The 18665-nt window shown below is 43.4% G+C and overlaps 1 protein-coding gene across 1 annotated transcript in view; it reads right to left on the reverse strand.

The window, feature by feature from the left end:
* LOC135528690 (integrin alpha-X-like) overlaps positions 1–18665 on the reverse strand; it is a 35577-nt gene that overhangs the window by 4895 nt on the left and 12017 nt on the right. The window contains 13 exon segments of the mRNA XM_064957801.1: positions 6403–6501; positions 9824–9965; positions 10083–10153; positions 10301–10423; positions 10624–10790; positions 12332–12486; positions 12665–12795; positions 12916–13113; positions 13307–13447; positions 13682–13824; positions 15336–15459; positions 15574–15650; positions 15969–16104. Coding sequence (XP_064813873.1) covers positions 6403–6501; positions 9824–9965; positions 10083–10153; positions 10301–10423; positions 10624–10790; positions 12332–12486; positions 12665–12795; positions 12916–13113; positions 13307–13447; positions 13682–13824; positions 15336–15459; positions 15574–15650; positions 15969–16104 — 1707 coding nt within the window.

The following is an 18665-nucleotide window of genomic DNA, read 5'->3' on the forward strand; positions in this document are numbered from 1 at the left end:
ACGTAGCTAGCCAGCTAGCCCCCGAATAGCAGCACTGTAGTAACTATTACAGTACAACGGTTTGTTTTGTTTGATCGTAGCTAGCAAGCTACATAGCCGTCTTTGTATCTAAGTCAATTGTTTAGCCTAGAGCGATTTTCTAGGTTAGCTACATCGCAGCCACTACCAGCTAGCCTACTCCAGCAGTACTGTACCATTTCAATCATTTTAGTCTATAAGATTCTTGCTACGTAAGCTTAACTTTCTGAACATTCGAGACGTGTAGTCCACTTGTCATTCCAATCTCCTTTGCATTAGCGTAGCCTCTTCTGTACCCTGTCAACTATGTGTCTATCTATCCCTGTTCTCTCCTCTCTGCACAGACCATACAAACGCTCCACACCGCGTGGCCGCGGCCACCCTAATCTGGTGGTCCCAGCGCGCACGACCCACGTGGAGTTCCTGGTCTCCGGTAGCCTCTGGAACTGCCGATCTGCGGCCAACAAGGCAGAGTTCATCTCAGCCTATGCCTCCCTCCAGTCCCTCGACTTCCTGGCACTGACGGAAACATGGATCACCACAGATAACACTGCTACTCCTACTGCTCTCTCTTCGTCCGCCCACGTGTTCTCGCACACCCCGAGAGCTTCTGGTCAGCGGGGTGGTGGCACCGGGATCCTCATCTCTCCCAAGTGGTCATTCTCTCTCTCCCCTTACCCATCTATCTATCGCCTCCTTTGAATTCCATGCTGTCACAGTTACCAGCCCTTTCAAGCTTAACATCCTTATCATTTATCGCCCTCCAGGTTCCCTCGGAGAGTTCATCAATGAGCTTGATGCCTTGATAAGCTCCTTTCCTGAGGACGGCTCACCTCTCACAGTCCTGGGCGACTTTAACCTCCCCACGTCTACCTTTGACTCATTCCTCTCTGCCTCCTTCTTTCCACTCCTCTCCTCTTTTGACCTCACCCTCTCACCTTCCCCCCTACTCACAAGGCAGGCAATACGCTCGACCTCATCTTTACTAGATGCTGTTCTTCCACTAACCTCATTGCAACTCCCTCCAAGTCTCCGACCACTACCTTGTATCATTTTCCCTCTCGCTCTCATCCAACACTTCCCACACTGCCCCTACTCGGATGGTATCGCGCCGTCCCAACCTTCGCTCTCTCTCCCCCGCTACTCTCTCCTCTTCCATCCTATCATCTCTTCCCTCTGCTCATACCTTCTCCAACCTTTCTCCTGAGTCTGCCTCCTCAACCCTCCTCTCTTCCCTTTCTGCATCCTTTGACTCTCTATGTTCCCTATCCTCCAGGCCGGCTCGGTCCTCCCCTCCCGCTCCGTGGCTCGATGACTCATTGCGAGCTCACAGAACAGAGCTCCGGGCAGCCGAGCGGAAATGGAGGAAAACTCGCCTCCCTGCGGACCTGGCATCCTTTCACTCCCTCCTCTCTACATTTTCCTCCTCTGTCTCTGCTGCTAAAGCCACTTTCTACCACTCTAAATTCCAAGCATCTGCCTCTAACCCTAGGAAGCTCTTTGCCACCTTCTCCTCCCTCCTGAATCCTCCTCCCCCTCCCCCCCCCTCCTCCCTCTCTGCAGATGACTTCGTCAACCATTTTGAAAAGAAGGTCGACGACATCCGATCCTCGTTTGCTAAGTCAAACGACACCCCTGGTTCTGCTCACACTGCCCTACCCTGTGCTCTGACCTCTTTCTCCCCTCTCTCTCCAGATGAAATCTCGCTTCTTGTGACGGCCGGCCGCCCAACAACCTGCCCGCTTGACCCTATCCCCTCCTCTCTTCTCCAGACCATCTCCGGGGACCTTCTCCCTTACCTCACCTCGCTCATCAACTCATCCCTGACCGCTGGCTACGTCCCTTCCGTCTTCAAGAGAGCGAGAGTTGCACCCCTTCTGAAAAAATCTACACTCGATCCCTCCGATGTCAACAACTACAGACCAGTATCCCTTCTTTCTTTTCTCTCCAAAACTCTTGAACGTGCCGTCCTTGGCCAGCTCTCCCACTATCTCTCTCAGAATGACCTTCTTGATCCAAATCAGTCAGGTTTCAAGACTAGTCATTCAACTGAGACTGCTCTTCTCTGTATCACGGAGGCGCTCCGCACTGCTAAAGCTAACTCTCTCTCCTCTGCTCTCATCCTTCTAGACCTATCGGCTGCCTTCGATACTGTGAACCATCAGATCCTCCTCTCCACCCTCTCCGAGTTGGGCATCTCCGGCGCGGCCCACGCTTGGATTGCGTCCTACCTGACAGGTCGCTCCTACCAGGTGGCGTGGCGAGAATCTGTCTCCTCGCCACGCGCTCTCACCACTGGTGTCCCCCAGGGCTCTGTTCTAGGCCCTCTCCTATTCTCGCTATACACCAAGTCACTTGGCTCTGTCATAACCTCACATGGTCTCTCCTATCATTGCTATGCAGACGACACACAATTAATCTTCTCCTTTCCCCCTTCTGATGACCAGGTGGCGAATCGCATCTCTGCATGTCTGGCAGACATATCAGTGTGGATGACGGATCACCACCTCAAGCTGAACCTCGGCAAGACGGAGCTGCTCTTCCTCCCGGGGAAGGACTGCCCGTTCCATGACCTCGCCATCACGGTTGACAACTCCGTTGTGTCGTCCTCCCAGAGCGCTAAGAACCTTGGCGTGATCCTGGACAACACCCTGTCGTTCTCAACCAACATCATGGCGGTGGCCCGTTCCTGTAGGTTCATGCTCTACAACATCCGCAGAGTACGACCCTGCCTCACACAGGAAGCGGCGCAGGTCCTAATCCAGGCACTTGTCATCTCCCGTCTGGATTACTGCAACTCGCTGTTGGCTGGGCTCCCTGCCTGTGCCATTAAACCCCTACAACTCATCCAGAACGCCGCAGCCCGTCTGGTGTTCAACCTTCCCAAGTTCTCTCACGTCACCCCGCTCCTCCGCTCTCTCCACTGGCTTCCAGTTGAAGCTCGCATCCGCTACAAGACCATGGTGCTTGCCTACGGAGCTGTGAGGGGAACGGCACCGCAGTACCTCCAGGCTCTGATCAGGCCCTACACCCAAGCAAGGGCACTGCGTTCATCCACCTCTGGCCTGCTCGCCTCCCTACCATTGAGGAAGTACAGTTCCCGCTCAGCCCAGTCAAAACTGTTCGCTGCTCTGGCCCCCCAATGGTGGAACAAACTCCCTCACGACGCCAGGACAGCGGAGTCAATCACCACCTTCCGGAGACACCTGAAACCCCACCTCTTCAAGGAATACCTAGGATAAGATAAGTAATCCTTCTCCCCCCCCCTTAATGATTTAGATGCACTATTGTAAAGTGGCTGTTCCACTGGATGTCAGAAGGTGAATTCACCAATTTGTAAGTCGCTCTGGATAAGAGCGTCTGCTAAATGACTTAAATGTAAATGTAAATATATTCACACCCCTGAGTCAATAGTTTGTAAAAGCACCTTTAGCAGTGACTACTTCCGTGAGTCTTTCTGGGTAAGTCTCAAAGAGCTTTCCACACCTGGATTGTGCAACATTTTCCCATTTATTAAAATAATTCTTCAAGCTCTGTCAAATTTATTGTTGATCATTAGTAGAAAACCACTTTCAGGTCTTGCTATAGATTTTCACGTAGATTTAAATCAAAACGGTAACTCACTCAGGAATATTCACTGTCTTCTTGGTAAGCAACTCCAGTGTAGATTTGGCCTTGTGTTTTAGGTTATTGTCCTGCTGACAGGTGAATTCATCTCTGTGTCTGGAGGAAAACAGACTGAACCATGTTTTCCTCTAGGACTTTTCCTGTACTTAGCTACATTTTATTTTTTTATCCTGAAAAACTCCACAGTTCTTAACGATTACAAATAAACCCATAACATGATGCAGTCACTACTATGCTTTTTCTCGGTCTCTTCTTCACGCAAATGACAGGGATTTGGGCCTGTTCCCGGGAAAGCAATATATCCTTCACGTCGGACTCTTTAAAGGAAAAAGGTTCTTCCAGTTTGTGGTGAGTAATCGCTGTTCTGAGTTTAGATACTGTGGAGTGCACCAAACACTCTGGTAGTGCAGAGACCTTGATAACGTACAGCCAGTATGATCTCGATGCCCACTGAGATGAAACCAAGGAAAAGGGGAATAAGGGGAGGTGTATGACTACAAAACAAGAGGAAATAATCTCTATCTCCCATCCATTATCATGGGAAACGTCCGCTCTGCTTGTAATCAAGACGGAGGAACTATCAGCAACGACGTCATATGTGAGATTACATTGGCAAACAAGTCTGGTATGGTTTACAGAAACTTTGCTAATGGAGGTCATACCTGATTCCCATGTAGAGGTGGTTTCACAATAATCAGAGCTGACAAGAGCTCTGTACTTTCGGGGTCAAGTAGGGCGGAGGCGTCTGTCTGTAAATAATCAATGGTGTCACACTAACCATGTCGCAGTGAAGAGGGTCTGTTTCCCTCATGTGGAGACATTAGCAGTGGGCTGCTGATCCTACTATTTACCAAGAGCGTTCCCTAGCGTGATTGTATACAACCCGCCATCTGCAAATTTTTAACTGACCACAAAAACTATCCACAAAGTCACCACATTACCTACTCAATCGATCACCTGACTCGGTTGTTATCTCTGGAGATTTCAACCACTGTTTGCAACACTTTCTACCTTCAAACAGTATGTTAAAGTTCCAACTCATCTGGACAAGACCATTGAAATTCTCTACACCAATGTGAAAGATGCCTACTGCTAGACTGCTCTGCCTCCACTGGACAATCTGACAACGACCTCGTCCAGCTGCTACCAAAGTACCGCCCACTGGTCCAGAGGTAACGCGTCACTCAGGCGGTGATTCACGAATGGACACCTGAAACTGGAGAGGCGCTACAGAGCTGCTTTGAAGGTACAGATTAGAATCCATTTATAGATGACTGGGAGGAGGATCTTAATGGGCTCTTGAATGCATAACTGACTATGTTATCTTCTCTACTGACAATATTGTGCAAGGCAAAACATGAATACATACTGACATTAGAACGCAAGCAAATAACATGAAGGATATCTGGTATGGTAGGAATAAAACAGGTAACAGTAACTACAGAGTGATGAGGTAAGGGACAGAGTTTTAAATTTTTTTTTTTTTTACCAGATTCGATAAGTATGATTTATCAGCGGAGCAACAGCAGATAGGGGAGGTGCTGGACTCTGATCTGGGAAGCACTGAGCCCATGAGCATCTCAAAGAAACAGGTGGTGAGGCAGCTGAAGAGGATCAATCCCAGTAAATCAGCAAGGCCTGATGGGGTTAAAGCCAGAGTACTCCAGGTGTGTGCTAATCAACTGGCTTTCATACTGCAGCATATTTTCAACCTGTCCCTAACACGCTCAGATATTCCTACTAAAATGGAAAACATCCTGCATAGAGCCCATCTCAAAACAATTATGAGGGACTGCACTGAAAGAGTTAAGACCAGTGGCTTGTCCTGCTATGTCTCCACTAGAGTATATGAGCACCTGGAGAAGCCTGGCTGTGTAGCGAGAACAATATTCTTTGACTTCTCCAGTGCTGTCCTGTCACCTTTTGTGTTTACCCTTTACACAAATGACTTCTCACACAATGAACTGAACCACTTACAGAAATTCTCTGACTCTGCTATAGTAAACAGTGTCATGAGAGGAAGCAATGGTCTTCACAGGGATACAACTGAGGCTTTTTAATGACTAATTGATTAACGGTTATGAGGTCTTGTTTTCCTATTGGAAAATGTTGTCGCCAGTTTTTTTCTCTCTCCCAAAGTAGGATAAAAAAACAGCACTTGAATCAGATTATTATTTTAGGGATAGTATGGTGCATGTGCCTTTTTATGTCGGTATGTTGTTTTTTTATCATGTTGGTCATTGTTGCGTGTCCTGTCACTTTAAGTCATTGATGCATGCTGGGATAAAACAATTTCCAAAAATGAGGTGAATAAAGTAATGCTCTAATCTCTACTCATCATTGCACACAGTGAGCCCATGCAATGTGTGATTTATTAAGCCCATTTTTATTTCTGAACTTATTTAAGCTTGTCGTAACAAAGGGGTTCAACTGAGTCAAGACATTTCAGCTTTTCATTTTTTTTAAATTAATTAGTAAAAATGTCAAACATAATTCCACTGACATTATGGGGTATTGTGTGTCGGTCAGTGATAAACAAAAAAACTCAATTTAATCTATTTTAAATTCAGGCTGTAACAACAACAATGTGCAAAGCGTCAAGGGGTCTGAATACTTTCTGAAGGCACTGTATCACTCAATAAGACATTGAGTTACTGCTTTTAGCTCGGAGTCTTTATCATTTAAGAACATTTTAAAGCTTTACCAGTGTATTCACAGTTGAGCAGTATTTACTGGTATATCTAAGTAATCACTCACGGTAGTTTTACTACGGTAGACAGGTATGCTGACACTGCATGTAGTTCTGTACATTTCACCTTCCAGACCACCACAGCTGAACACCGTTCTCCTTGTAGACTATGGAATACAGACAATATGTCAGGTGTGTAAATAATTCAGAGTCACTGACAGTCTAAAATAAGCAAGTATGCATGTTAAAAATAAACCAATTTACGGAACTAATCAATTCAACACTTAAAGATGCACTACGCATAAACCGCTACATGTACGTTTTTGGGCGACCCGACCAAATTCACATACAAATGGTGTTATAGATCTGTCATTCTCATTGAAAGCAAGTCTGAGAATGGGTAGATCTGTTCTATGTCTGCTATTTCTGTTGGATTCAAGCTTCAAATATACTTTTTCATTTTACCATACGAGAACATATTGATTACTCTCCATACACTCTACAGGAATTTGGTGTATGGAAAGTTACTGAGTGAGACAAGGGGGAGTGCATAAATTTAATATTTTGTTCAATGATATTATTGAATATCAATGTTCCTACAGAGAGAAGCAAAGGCAACAGTCTAGCTTCAGTTCCTGATAAGGCAGGCCAGCTGCAGAACTAAGGAAGACTGATGAATTTGGCTCGAGGTCAAGTCAACAGATGAAGTGAGAAGAAACCTCTGGGAGGGGAGCCAAAGGGGCCGACCACAGCGACCCTCCTACTTCAGTCCTATCGCACACACAAACACGTCCATGCCCACGAAGGTTTGAGCATCAGGAAGGGCCATGACTACACCAGTGAGAGGAACCAATTCCTGCCTAGCAACAGAGATGTAAAATGATTGACCCTGGCTAGTAGGAGGTTATAAATATATATGATTGTGTAATCATACCTTGTCTTTGCAGCTGTATGACCCAGTGGGTTTATTCATTTTTATATTTTATTTCACCTTTATTTAACCAGGTAGGCAAGTTGAGAACAAGTTCTCATTTACAATTGCAACCTGGCCAAGATAAAGCAAAGCAGTTCGACACATACAACGACACAGAGTTACACATGGAGTAAAACAAACATACAGTCAATAATACAGTAGAAACAAGTCTATATACGATGTGAGCAAATGAGGTGAGATAAGGGAGGTAAAGGCAAAAAAAGGCCATGGTGGCGAAGTAAATACAATATAGCAAGTAAAACACTGGAATGGTAGATTTGCAGTGGACGAATGTGCAAAGTAGAAATAAAATTAATGGGGTGCAAAGGAGCAAAATAAATAAATACAGTAGGGAAAGAGGTAGTTGTTTGGGCTAAATTATAGGTGGGCTATGTGCAGTAATCTGTGAGCTGCTCTGACAGTTGGTGCTTAAAGCTAGTGAGGGAGATAAGTGTTTCCAGTTTCAGAGATTTTTGTAGTTCGTTCCAGTCATTGGCAGCAGAGAACTGAAAGGAGAGGCGGCCAAAGAAAGAATTGGTTTTGGGGGTGACCAGAGAGATATACCTGCTGGAGCACATGCTACAGGTGGGTGATGCTATGGTGACCAGCGACCGGAGATAAGGGGGGACTTTACCTAGCAGGGTCTTGTAGATAACCTGGAGCCAGTGGGTCTAAAAAAATATTTTATTTATTTATTTACCTTTATTTAACTAGGCATGTCAGTTAAGAACAAATTCTTATTTTCAAATGACGGCCTAGGAACAGTGGGTATGAAGCGAGGGCCAGCCAACGAGAGCGTACAGGTCGCAGTGATTGGTAGTATATGGGGCTTTGGTGACAAAACGGATTGCACTGTGATAGACTGCATCCAATTTGTTGAGTAGGATATTGGAGGCTATTTTGTAAATGACATCGCCGAAGTCGAGGATTGGTAGGATGGTCATGAGCATGAGTGAAGGATGCTTTGTTGCAAAATAGGAAGCCAGTTCTAGATTTAACTTTGGATTGGAGATGTTTGATGTGGGTCTGGAAGGAGAGTTTACAGTCTAACCAGACACCTAGGTATTTGTAGTTGTCCACGTATTCTAAGTCAGAGCCGTCCAGAGTAGTGATGTTGGACAGGCGGGCAGGTGCAGGCAGCGATCGGTTGAAGAGCATGCATTTCGTTTTGCTTGTATTTAAGAGCAATTGGAAGCCACGGAACTGAGAGTTGTATGGCATTGAAGCTTGCCTGGAGGGTTGATAACACAGTGTCCAAAGAAGGGCCAGAAGTATACAGAATGGTGTCGTCTGCGTAGAGGTGGATCAGAGACTCACCAGCAGCAAGAGCGACATCATTGATGTATACAGAGAAGAGAGTCGGGCCAAGATTTGAACCCTGTGGCACCCCCATAGAGACTGCCAGAGGTCCGGACAGCAGACCCTCCGATTTGACACACTGAACTCCATCAGAGAGGTAGTTGATGAACCAGGCGAGGCAATCATTTGAGAAACCAAGGCTGTCGAGTCTGCCGATGAGGATGTGGTGATTGACAGAGTCGAAAGCCTTGGCCAGATCAATGAATACGGCTGTACAGTAATGTTTCTTATCGATGGCGGTTAAGATATTGTTTAGGACCTTGAGCGTGGCTGAGGTGCACCCATGACCAGCTCTGGAACCAGATTGCATAGCAGAGAGGGTATGGTGAGATTCAAAATGGTCGGTAATCTGTTTGTTGACTTGGCTTTCAAAGACCTTAGAAAGGCAGGGTAGGAAAGATATAGGTTTGTAGCAGTTTGGGTCAAGAGTGGCCCCCACTTTGAAGAGGGGGATGACCGCAGCTGCTTTCCAATCTTTGGGAATCTCAGACGACACAAAAGAGAGGTTGAACAGGCTAGTAATAGGGGTGGCAACCATTTCGGCAGATAATTTTAGACAGAAAGGGTCCAGATTGTCTAACCCGGCTGATTTGTGGGTGAATGAACTTGGTTTATGGTTTTTCTAGTCGTTCATATTACATTTTACTCTGTAAGGAACCTAAAAATGCTTCCAGTTACGCTTTGTTTTTGCGTCTTACTTTCGGTTTTGTACACCAGCTTCAAACTGCTGAAAATAAAATATTGTTTTGGAAAATATATTTCACAGCTGTGTAGATGGTACAATGATTCTCTACACTAAACTTGCTTGTTTTGTCACAAAGTTAAGCTAACTATTACAATTTTAGTAACCAGGAAAGGGTGGAGTAATTTCTGCATAGTGCACCTTTTAATATTTTATAAATAATTAGCACATGTAGGGAACATTTAAATGTTTTGCGGCAAACTGATGTTTGAATCAACGTTCTTCTATCCTGGTTCTGCAGACCCACAAGATGAGCAAGGTAAGCTTTTGTTCCAGCCCAGGAGGAACACCCCTGATTAAACTAATCATCTAACCCTTGATTGGCTGAACATGTTTTGGGTCTCCAGGTTTAGATGAGAGCAAGAAGAAAACATCAGAATGAATTACACAATAGATGGAGGGGTGTCGGTATTACCTTCAGAAGATGCATCGTGGAGAATGAGAGGCCAGGAGGGTAGAGGAGGGTTAGACTGGTGTTATAGGAGTCATCCCCGTGATTGGACAGTCTTATAGTCACATTAAAGTAACTCTGGTCCACCACTAATAAAGTTGATGTGCTGATAAGAGAGACAAGACCGTACAGTCAGAAAACATGCTTTTTTTGATGAGCAGTCAGCAATCATCATAGTTACAAACAAGTTACTTTATATGGCCTCTGTTTATCAGATACTTACATGAAGTTGAAGTCCACCTCAAGCTCTGCCAAACATGTTTCATTTTCTTTGCAGTTCTTTTCAAAGGGCACCTATGATGAATTCAAGACAATGTGTTTAGATGACCTGTTTTCACAGGTCTTTGGCTAAATTACAATACTCAGTCCACAGTCAATGCTAGTACTGTTGATCATTGTAAGTGAACAGATTTTAGTCAGACCCATAACGTATCCTCGTACCTCAACCACAGCCTTTGTAGGACTGTCAGTATTCAGAATGGCAGTACAACCCTCTTGTTGGCTTTGAGATTGAGAAAAATTCAGTTGGATGATTATGGGTGATAATGTGTCAATTACGCATTGCTGGAAGAAAAGAAAATGTGGCATTCATTTCCCTATCCATAGTCTTGAAAAACCCTCACTCCTCATCACTGAATAAGACAATAACAATTCAATAACAATTCCACAACCTAACAAGTTAATGTTACTCATTAAATCCCTCCTTACGAGAGACATTATGGTTGTTGTATTGTTGCATAGCTACAGTTTCTCATTGATCCTACTGTCATGTAGACTGAGTGGTTGAAGCAGGTCCGCTCCTTTCTCAACTCCACAGTAGAGAGAAGACTTCTGGCCCCTTTGTTCGTGTCATTGTAAAAGGCTCGGCTCCTCTGTCTCACTGGATCCACATCCAGCGAGTAGGAGATGTTCATCCCTGCACTCAGCGCCCCTGGAAAAGTACACAATAAATCTTAAATGGCCTCCTTATCAGGGAGAGAAGTTCAGAACCTCATGGTTGCCTGCTGAGGGGACAGCATTGAAGTAGAAAGCAGAGATGGAGTCAAGACCTTAACTCTCAAGTCCCAGATCCTCACCAAGGAACAACCTTGGCACCTTAATTGGGGAGGATGTGCTTGTGGTAATGGCTGGAGCGGAACATGGTTTCTATGTGTTTGATGCCGTTCTGTATGCTCCGTTCCTGCCATTATTATGAGCCGTCCTCCCGTCAGCAGCCTCCACCGGTCTTCAGACTGGAAAGAGACCCACCTATTGTATAGAGTGATTTAGCTATGCAACGAGGCTCTGACCTAGACCACCAAGGCCACAATTACACTATATATACAAAGTATGTTGACACCCCTTCAAAGTAGTGGATTCAGCTATTTCAGCCACACCCATTGCTGACAGCTGTATAAAATCGAGCACACAGCCATGCAATCTCCATAAACAAACATTGTAAGTAGAAGATGAGACTGAAGAGCTGTGACTTTCAACATACCACCTTCCAACAAGTCATCAAATTTCTGCCCTGTTAGAGCTGCACCGGTCAACTTTAAGTGCTGTTATTGTGAAGTGGAAACGTCTAGGAGCAACAACAGCTCAGCCACGAAGTGGTAGGCCACACAAACTCACAGAATGGCATCGCTGAGTGCTGAAGTGCATAAAACTTGTCTGTCCTCTGTTGCAACACTCACTGCAGAGTTCCAAACTGCCTCTTGAAGCAACGTCAGCACAAGAACTGTTCGTTGGAAGCTTCATAAAATGGGTTTCCAGACACAAGCCTAAGATCACCAAGCGCAATGCCAAGCATCGGCTGGAGTGGTGTAAAGCTTGCCAGGATGCCAGGAGAATGCTACCGGCCTGAATGCATAGGGACAACTGTAAAGTTTGGTGTAGGAGGAACAATGGTTTAGGGCTGTTTTTCATGGTTCAGGCTAGGCCCCTTAGTTCCAGTGCCAGAAAATCTTAACACTACAGCATGCAATTACATTCTAGACAAATCTGTGCTTCCAATGTTTCGGCAACAGTTTGGGGAAGGCCCTTTCCTGTTTCAGCATGACAATGCCCCTGTGCACAAAGTGAGGTCCATACAGAAATGGTTTGTTGACATCGGTGTGGAAGAACTTGACTGGCAGGCACAGAACCCTGACCTCAACACCATTGAACACCTTTGGGATGAATTAGAATGCCGACTGCAAGCCAGGTCTAATCGCCCATCAATGCCCATCCTCACCAATGCTCGTGGCTGAATGGAAGCAAGTCCCTACAGCAATGTTCCAATATCTAGTGGAAAGCCTTCGCAGAAGACTGGAGGCTATAGCAGCAAATGGAGGACCAACTTCATATTAATGCCCATGATTTTGGAAGGAGATGTTCGATGAGCAGGTGTCCACATACTTTTGGTCATGTAGTGTATGTAGTCTCAGATCACTCAATTTATGTTGGAAAGCACAAAGCCATCAGTGTTCCAAAAGTTCTTAGAGTTCTTACCAGATTTACTCTTTGTTGCCTCTGCCATGTTAAAGCAGGCTGTCAGAGTCACCACAGCGGAAATGGTCTCTTTTGCCAGACAGTCAAAGTTATCAGTGCTGATCTCCGAGGGATGGAAGTGGAGATGAGCAGAGATGCTGAGGACCGGTCGGGACCTGTCAGCGATTGAGGGTAAAGATTGGGATGTTAGCCTACATTGTACGATGTTGGTTTAGCACCGGCCACACCTCATTGCGTTCAGCCCCCATTCAGTGCAGATCCCACACTAGTGGGATATTTTTACTGTCCGTTTTAAAACAGATGTATTTTCTTATCCTTTTTTTGGACTCCTACCTCAAGACGACAACTGCGCCACGCGTTCCTACTACGATGTCAGTCAGTCCATCCTCACCCAGGTCCATCTTCCCATCAATCGTCTGGCCAAAGAACTGGAGCTTAGATCTCATCATCGCAGCTGAGATGCGCTGCAGTAAGAAGACAAACATTTCATGAAAAGTTCTTGATATTGATATCCCAGGAGGGATGTCTGTTTTCTTTGATCATGAAGAGCCTTTTTGAACGATTTCCATCTTCGTCTGTCTCACCTGGCTGAATTCAGGGCGGATCCCCTTTAGCTTTTCACCCAGGTAGATGTACACGGCCCCCCTGTGATTGTCCTCAAGTGGAGCACCCACAGCTACATCCTTCAGCCCATCTCCATTCAGGTCTGTGAGAGAGGAGATGGAGGAGCCGAATCTACCCTGAGCCATCACTGAAACATTCATCTCCATCCTCAGTTCCAGCTAATAAAGGAGAGATCACATGAAGATAAATCCATATTACATTGTCTTTTTGTGCAGTGTTATTGAAGAGGATGGATATTTATGTCCAAATGAATCAATTTTGGCTTCCAGATCACTTTGTCCCTGATGGACATATTCAACCACAAATTGCAGCATTTGAATCTGTTGTTCAGAGGTTCACAGTTCAGCCCACCTTATCAGTCAGTGTGTAGACGTAGATCCTGCCCTCTCTCGGTGGTTGGTGAAACATTGGTGCACCCACCAGGAGGAAGTCTGTGTTGTCGTCTGAGTCTATGTCCACAGAACACAGCTCTGCCCCGAAGTAGGAGCCAATCTGAGAAAATCCAAACTTACATTCATACAAAAATGGTTTTGAAATGTTTTAAGAAGTCTTCTGGTTTTTGAATGGAACTCATTAGTAAACATAAAAAGTGATATCATGTGTTCCTCTATACTATCGGAGGAGTGAATCAACCGTTGAAGTAACCACAAAAGCTGGTTTCATGCTTTCTTGTAGAACTCGATTGATATACAACACTGCTTACAGAAATAGCTAATGTTTACCAACCTGTTCTCCATACAATCTTTGTGCCACAGTCCAGTTGTTGTTAACCTTGTTGAAAAGTAGGATCCGTCCCATGTGTTCAGATCTTGGTGCTCCGGTAAAATATATAAGGTTCTCGTTCTTCTTCCCAACAGCTACAGAGTATCCTATAAGAACAATAAAGAACTGTAGGTACATTGTAACTGCACTCCCTTCTCTGAAACATCTGAACTAATGGAGCCTTGAAAATAGTGTTTGTTCAAATCAAATCGTATTAGTCACATGCACCGAATACAACAGTGAAATGCTTGCTTACGAGCCCCTAACCAACAATGCAGTTTTAAAAAATGTGGATAAGAATAAGTAATAAAAGTAACAAGTAATTAAAGAGCAGCAATAAAATAACAATAGCGAGACTATATACAGGGGGGTACCGGTACAGTCAGTCAATGTGTGGGGGAACCAGTTAGTTGAGGTAATATGTTCATGGATGGTCCTGGATGGCAGGAAGCTTGGCCCCAGTGACGTACTGGGCCGTTCACACTACCCTCTGTACTGCCTTGCGGTCGGAGGCCGAGCAGTTGCCATACCAGGCAGTGATGCAACCAGTCAGGATGCTCTCGATGGTGCTGCTGTTCAAATTCCCTTTTGAGCAATATATTTTCTTTAGCTTAAAACTTATTTGGGCCTGGCCCTTTTTCTCAATTTCCGCCTGAATGACGTGCCCAAAGTAAACTGCCTGTTGCTCAAGGCCTAAAGCCAGGATATGCATATAATTGGTACCATTGGAAAGAAAACACTTTGAAGTTTGTAGAAATGTTAACATAATGTAGGAGAATAACACAATAGATATGGTAGGAGAAAATCCAAAGAAAAACCAACCAGAATACTTTTATTTTTGAGAGCCCATGCTCTTACAATAGAAGGTATACGGGCATACTCAATTCTAGCTCCCAGGATGCAATTCCTATGGCTTCCACAGGGTGCCAGCAGTTCAAGGTTTTAGGCTTGTAACTTCCAAAATGAATAAGAAATATCAGTTTTAGTACAGGGACAGTCTCGGAAATTTGTGTATGCGCTCGATGAAGACAGAACGCACCTGCTAAAAAAGTTTCCTATTGAATATACTTCTTTACGTAAGAAATATTATAGTTTGATTACATTTTAGGGTATCTGAGGAGTAAATAGAATCTTATTTGGGGGTAGATTTCCAGATTCCTTTCTCTGCATGTGGACCGAGTAGATTACTCAAATCGATGGCGACAACTAAACTGACTTCTTGGGATGTAAAGAAGAATTTTATCTAATAAAACGACACTACATATCTGGGACCCTTTGGATGACAAATCTGAGGAAGTTTTTCAAAAAGTAAGTGAATATTTAAAATCGGTATTTGTGAATTTATGAAACCTGTGCCGGTGGAAATATATTTTGATGTGAGGCACCGTCCTCAAACAATCGCATGGCATGCTTTCGCTGTCATGGCTACTGTAAATTCGGACAGTGCAGTTAGATTAACACTAATTTAAGCTTTCAACCGATATACGACACTTGTATGTACCTAAATGTTTAATATCTATAATTTTTTATGATTATTTATTTGAATTGCGTGCCCTCCAGTTTCACCAGAAGTTGTCTGGCTAGCGGGACACCTAGCCCTAAGTTAATGTTCCATTACCCATATAGGAGTCTTTGTCCAATGTGGGGTCCTGAATTTCCCTTTCCTCTGATCTCTGACCCCCAGTCTCAAAGAGGGATCCACGCCAGTTGTTTGATCCCACTGAGCCCAGAACCAAGGTGTCCTGTAGAGGAAATAAAACAGTGGGTAATATTTTTCATTAAGCATTAGTTGCAATGGTGGTCAGTACATTTATTTAAAAAAATAAGATGATAAAACATACTATCGTGTATCTCACCCTATTAACGTAGACAGCACTGAACCCACTCTGAGACATCTCTTTCGTCAAGTTTCCAGCCAGAGCAGTCTTGGAACCTAGAATATAGTATACATTAATACTGCTAATGTGAAATGTATTGAGTAAGGTGTTATAACCAGAAATAAATACCATCAGGAGGTGACTAGTATTTCCACTTGAGTTTTTTTTTATATATTTTTTTTTACAAATCTCCATTGACAGCTACTTTTTATGTTACCTTGGTCCAGACCTGTAAAGTTGGGTCAGCTTGGGGATTTGAACTTGCAACCTTCCGGTTACTAGTCCAACGCTCTAACCACTAGGCTACCCTGCTGCCCCACTTTGCTGTAAAATAAGTCAGTACTAAGGGATTTCAACTGAATCTGTAGTTGTACCTTCAATGTTGAAGATCTTTTTTTGTAAGTTGCCTAGGATTCCTTTTAGTCCGTTGTAATCCTGGATGAGGAAAGTGTTGTTCTCTTTTGGCTCTGATGCTAGTAACTTTAGTTTCGTCAAATCGACATTCTTGACCTGCCAAGAAATATATCACTTGAGGACAGGAATTATAGTGAAGACTAATTTCCTTTTCAATATGCATCATATTTAAACATTCACATCGTAACTGGGAAGTTGGACTGGACCCTTGAAACTACTACTACTACTAATAATAATAATAATAATAATAATAATAACAGCTGTATTTGTATAGCGCTTTTTAATACAAGTAACAAAGTGCTTCACATCATTCAAAAAGTAATTAACGGGAGGAAGGAGAATAAAAATACAAATTCAACCTGGACCTTGGAATGGCCAACAGAGCCCTGTCAGAGGATCTCAAGCTGCATCCTGGCTCATAGGGAGATAAAATATCTAAGAAATGCAATGGGGCTTAACCAAGCCTTAAAGATGGAATCCTTAGTTCTCCTTCCACCAAAGGCAAACGCAAAGCCTAGACTCAAGACTAGACAATGACAGCTCTCTTGTGCCTGCACAAATGATGTCACGGAACACACGTGACGAACCAGAAACACCTGTCAATCCAATCCCAATACTTTTGTTTCCCTGAAATATGGGAACTACAGTATGTATAGAAAGTGTTGTCATTTCTAAATGACACAACCATTTACACAAAAACCCTCAAATTAAAGTTGATAATCTATACTTTAACCTCATAGTAAATGTTTCATTACAAATCCAAACTTTTGGAGTATAGAGCTAAAATTTAAAAAATGCTTCACTATCCCAATAATTACGGAAGGCAATGTATTTCTTAGATGATATCGTAAAGGCGGGTCTGGACAACCTTCACATGCAGCTCGAGGTCAGGTGGGGGCCAAATAAAATAACCTCAGATTTCTTATTGTTGAGCCGGATAGATTGTCAAGCATTTGATGTCAACAAGACACTTGTGAATGGTAGCTACACTAGGTTGGTCACTGGGTCTGATTGGTAAACAAAGATGCGTGTCATCTGCATAGCAGTGAAACTGAATGTTAGGATTGCGGATGATGTCACCAAGGGGAAGCATGTACAAGGGGTGAAAAATGGGGCCTAGAGTTGATCCCTGAGGGACACCATAGTGAATAGGTGTTGGATGATACTGAACCACCCATGTTCACTGAAAAACTCTACATAACTGTGAGTCACAGTAATCTCTTATGCACTCTGGACATGAGTTCGTAGTACCCAACTCGCTAATGAACACTTATCATCAAAACAGTATGTTGTTTTAAAACTCACCTCATTGTGATTGATCAATTTGAAGAAAGAAGTTCAACAACAGGTTGAAAGTGAGTGGAAAACATAGTTGTTGTGGATGTTGTTTCCAAGTCTAACACAACGAAATGGACAGCGCTTTATAAGGTGATGATTAATTCAAAACACTAGAGCTTATGCATACACCCCCCCCCCAAAAAAAAGAAATGTAATAATAATAATGACTGTGCCTACTGCATATTACACACGGCACATTTTTTTATTTTTCTTAATACTGATTTAAGGTATCTTGGTACATAATTGGTCTATAATATACATCTGAGCTAGCCTACAATTATAGTGAATTATTATTTGATTTTGAATAGCCTAGTAATAGGGAATTTTGTATATTTTCAAAATTAACAGGCAGACACATCACCTTTAGCTACAGAATAGCTCACAGTGTGTGCAGAGAGGGGCATCAACAGTTTAATGAAATATGTTTTGTTGTGAAAACATACTATCGATGTTCCCGAACAGATTTCACTTGATTTCCCAAATTAAGTACTGGGTAGCTGCAGGAACAGGGTTAAAGAGCATACAGAGTTTGGGAGGAATATCACCTGTCGCGCAGTGAAATAGCAGAAGTAGCCTGACCAATGCCAGTGAAAAATGTACCAGCCGCAAAGTTGCCTTCATTCACTATTCGAGTGCATTGGGATGATTCGAGTGCATATTTTTTGTCTTGCCCTTGTTCCTGGGCCATTCTAAATCAAAACTAATTTGATATATTAGTAAATAAAATCTGTAATTGATGGAGCGAAAATATGATAATTTGATGAGAGAACAGTGTGTGCAGCCTGAGACAAGGAACAGAGCGAAAGTTTGACTTTCTCGAATCATCAATAGCCTATAGTCACATCATGTAGCCCATATATCTTTTGATTTCTAAGGCATTCCAAGGTTTGTATCATTGACAACTAAAGTTACCAAATAACTATACAGCTAGTTTATAGGACATGTTTCAAATGATCACTTTTAAGCTCGATATAGCCACTTCATATGTGCACTCTCACTCTGGAATCGGAAAAATATCCTTTCTATTTAATTTGCTAAATTGAATAATATTCTACTTTCCATAAAATCATATAATATAAAATAATGGCAAGGGACATAAACATTTCTTGTCTGCTAAATCAGGGTAGATAAGTAGTTTGCTCTTGCATCTTTAACCACAACATTGTAATTTCTCATCAGATCCTTCATTATCTCATAGAATACTTGACGTTAGCAGGCTTTCCTTTTACGTTCAGAATTTATTTAAAACAACTTTTTAAGGGTAACGAGTGTGGTCATCCAACCAAGGTGAGACTCTGGCAGACAGTTTATCCTTGGTT

The sequence above is a fragment of the Oncorhynchus masou genome, chromosome 5 (assembly GCF_036934945.1).
Source record: "Oncorhynchus masou masou isolate Uvic2021 chromosome 5, UVic_Omas_1.1, whole genome shotgun sequence".
In the NCBI taxonomy this organism is placed as follows: Eukaryota; Metazoa; Chordata; class Actinopteri; order Salmoniformes; family Salmonidae; genus Oncorhynchus; species Oncorhynchus masou.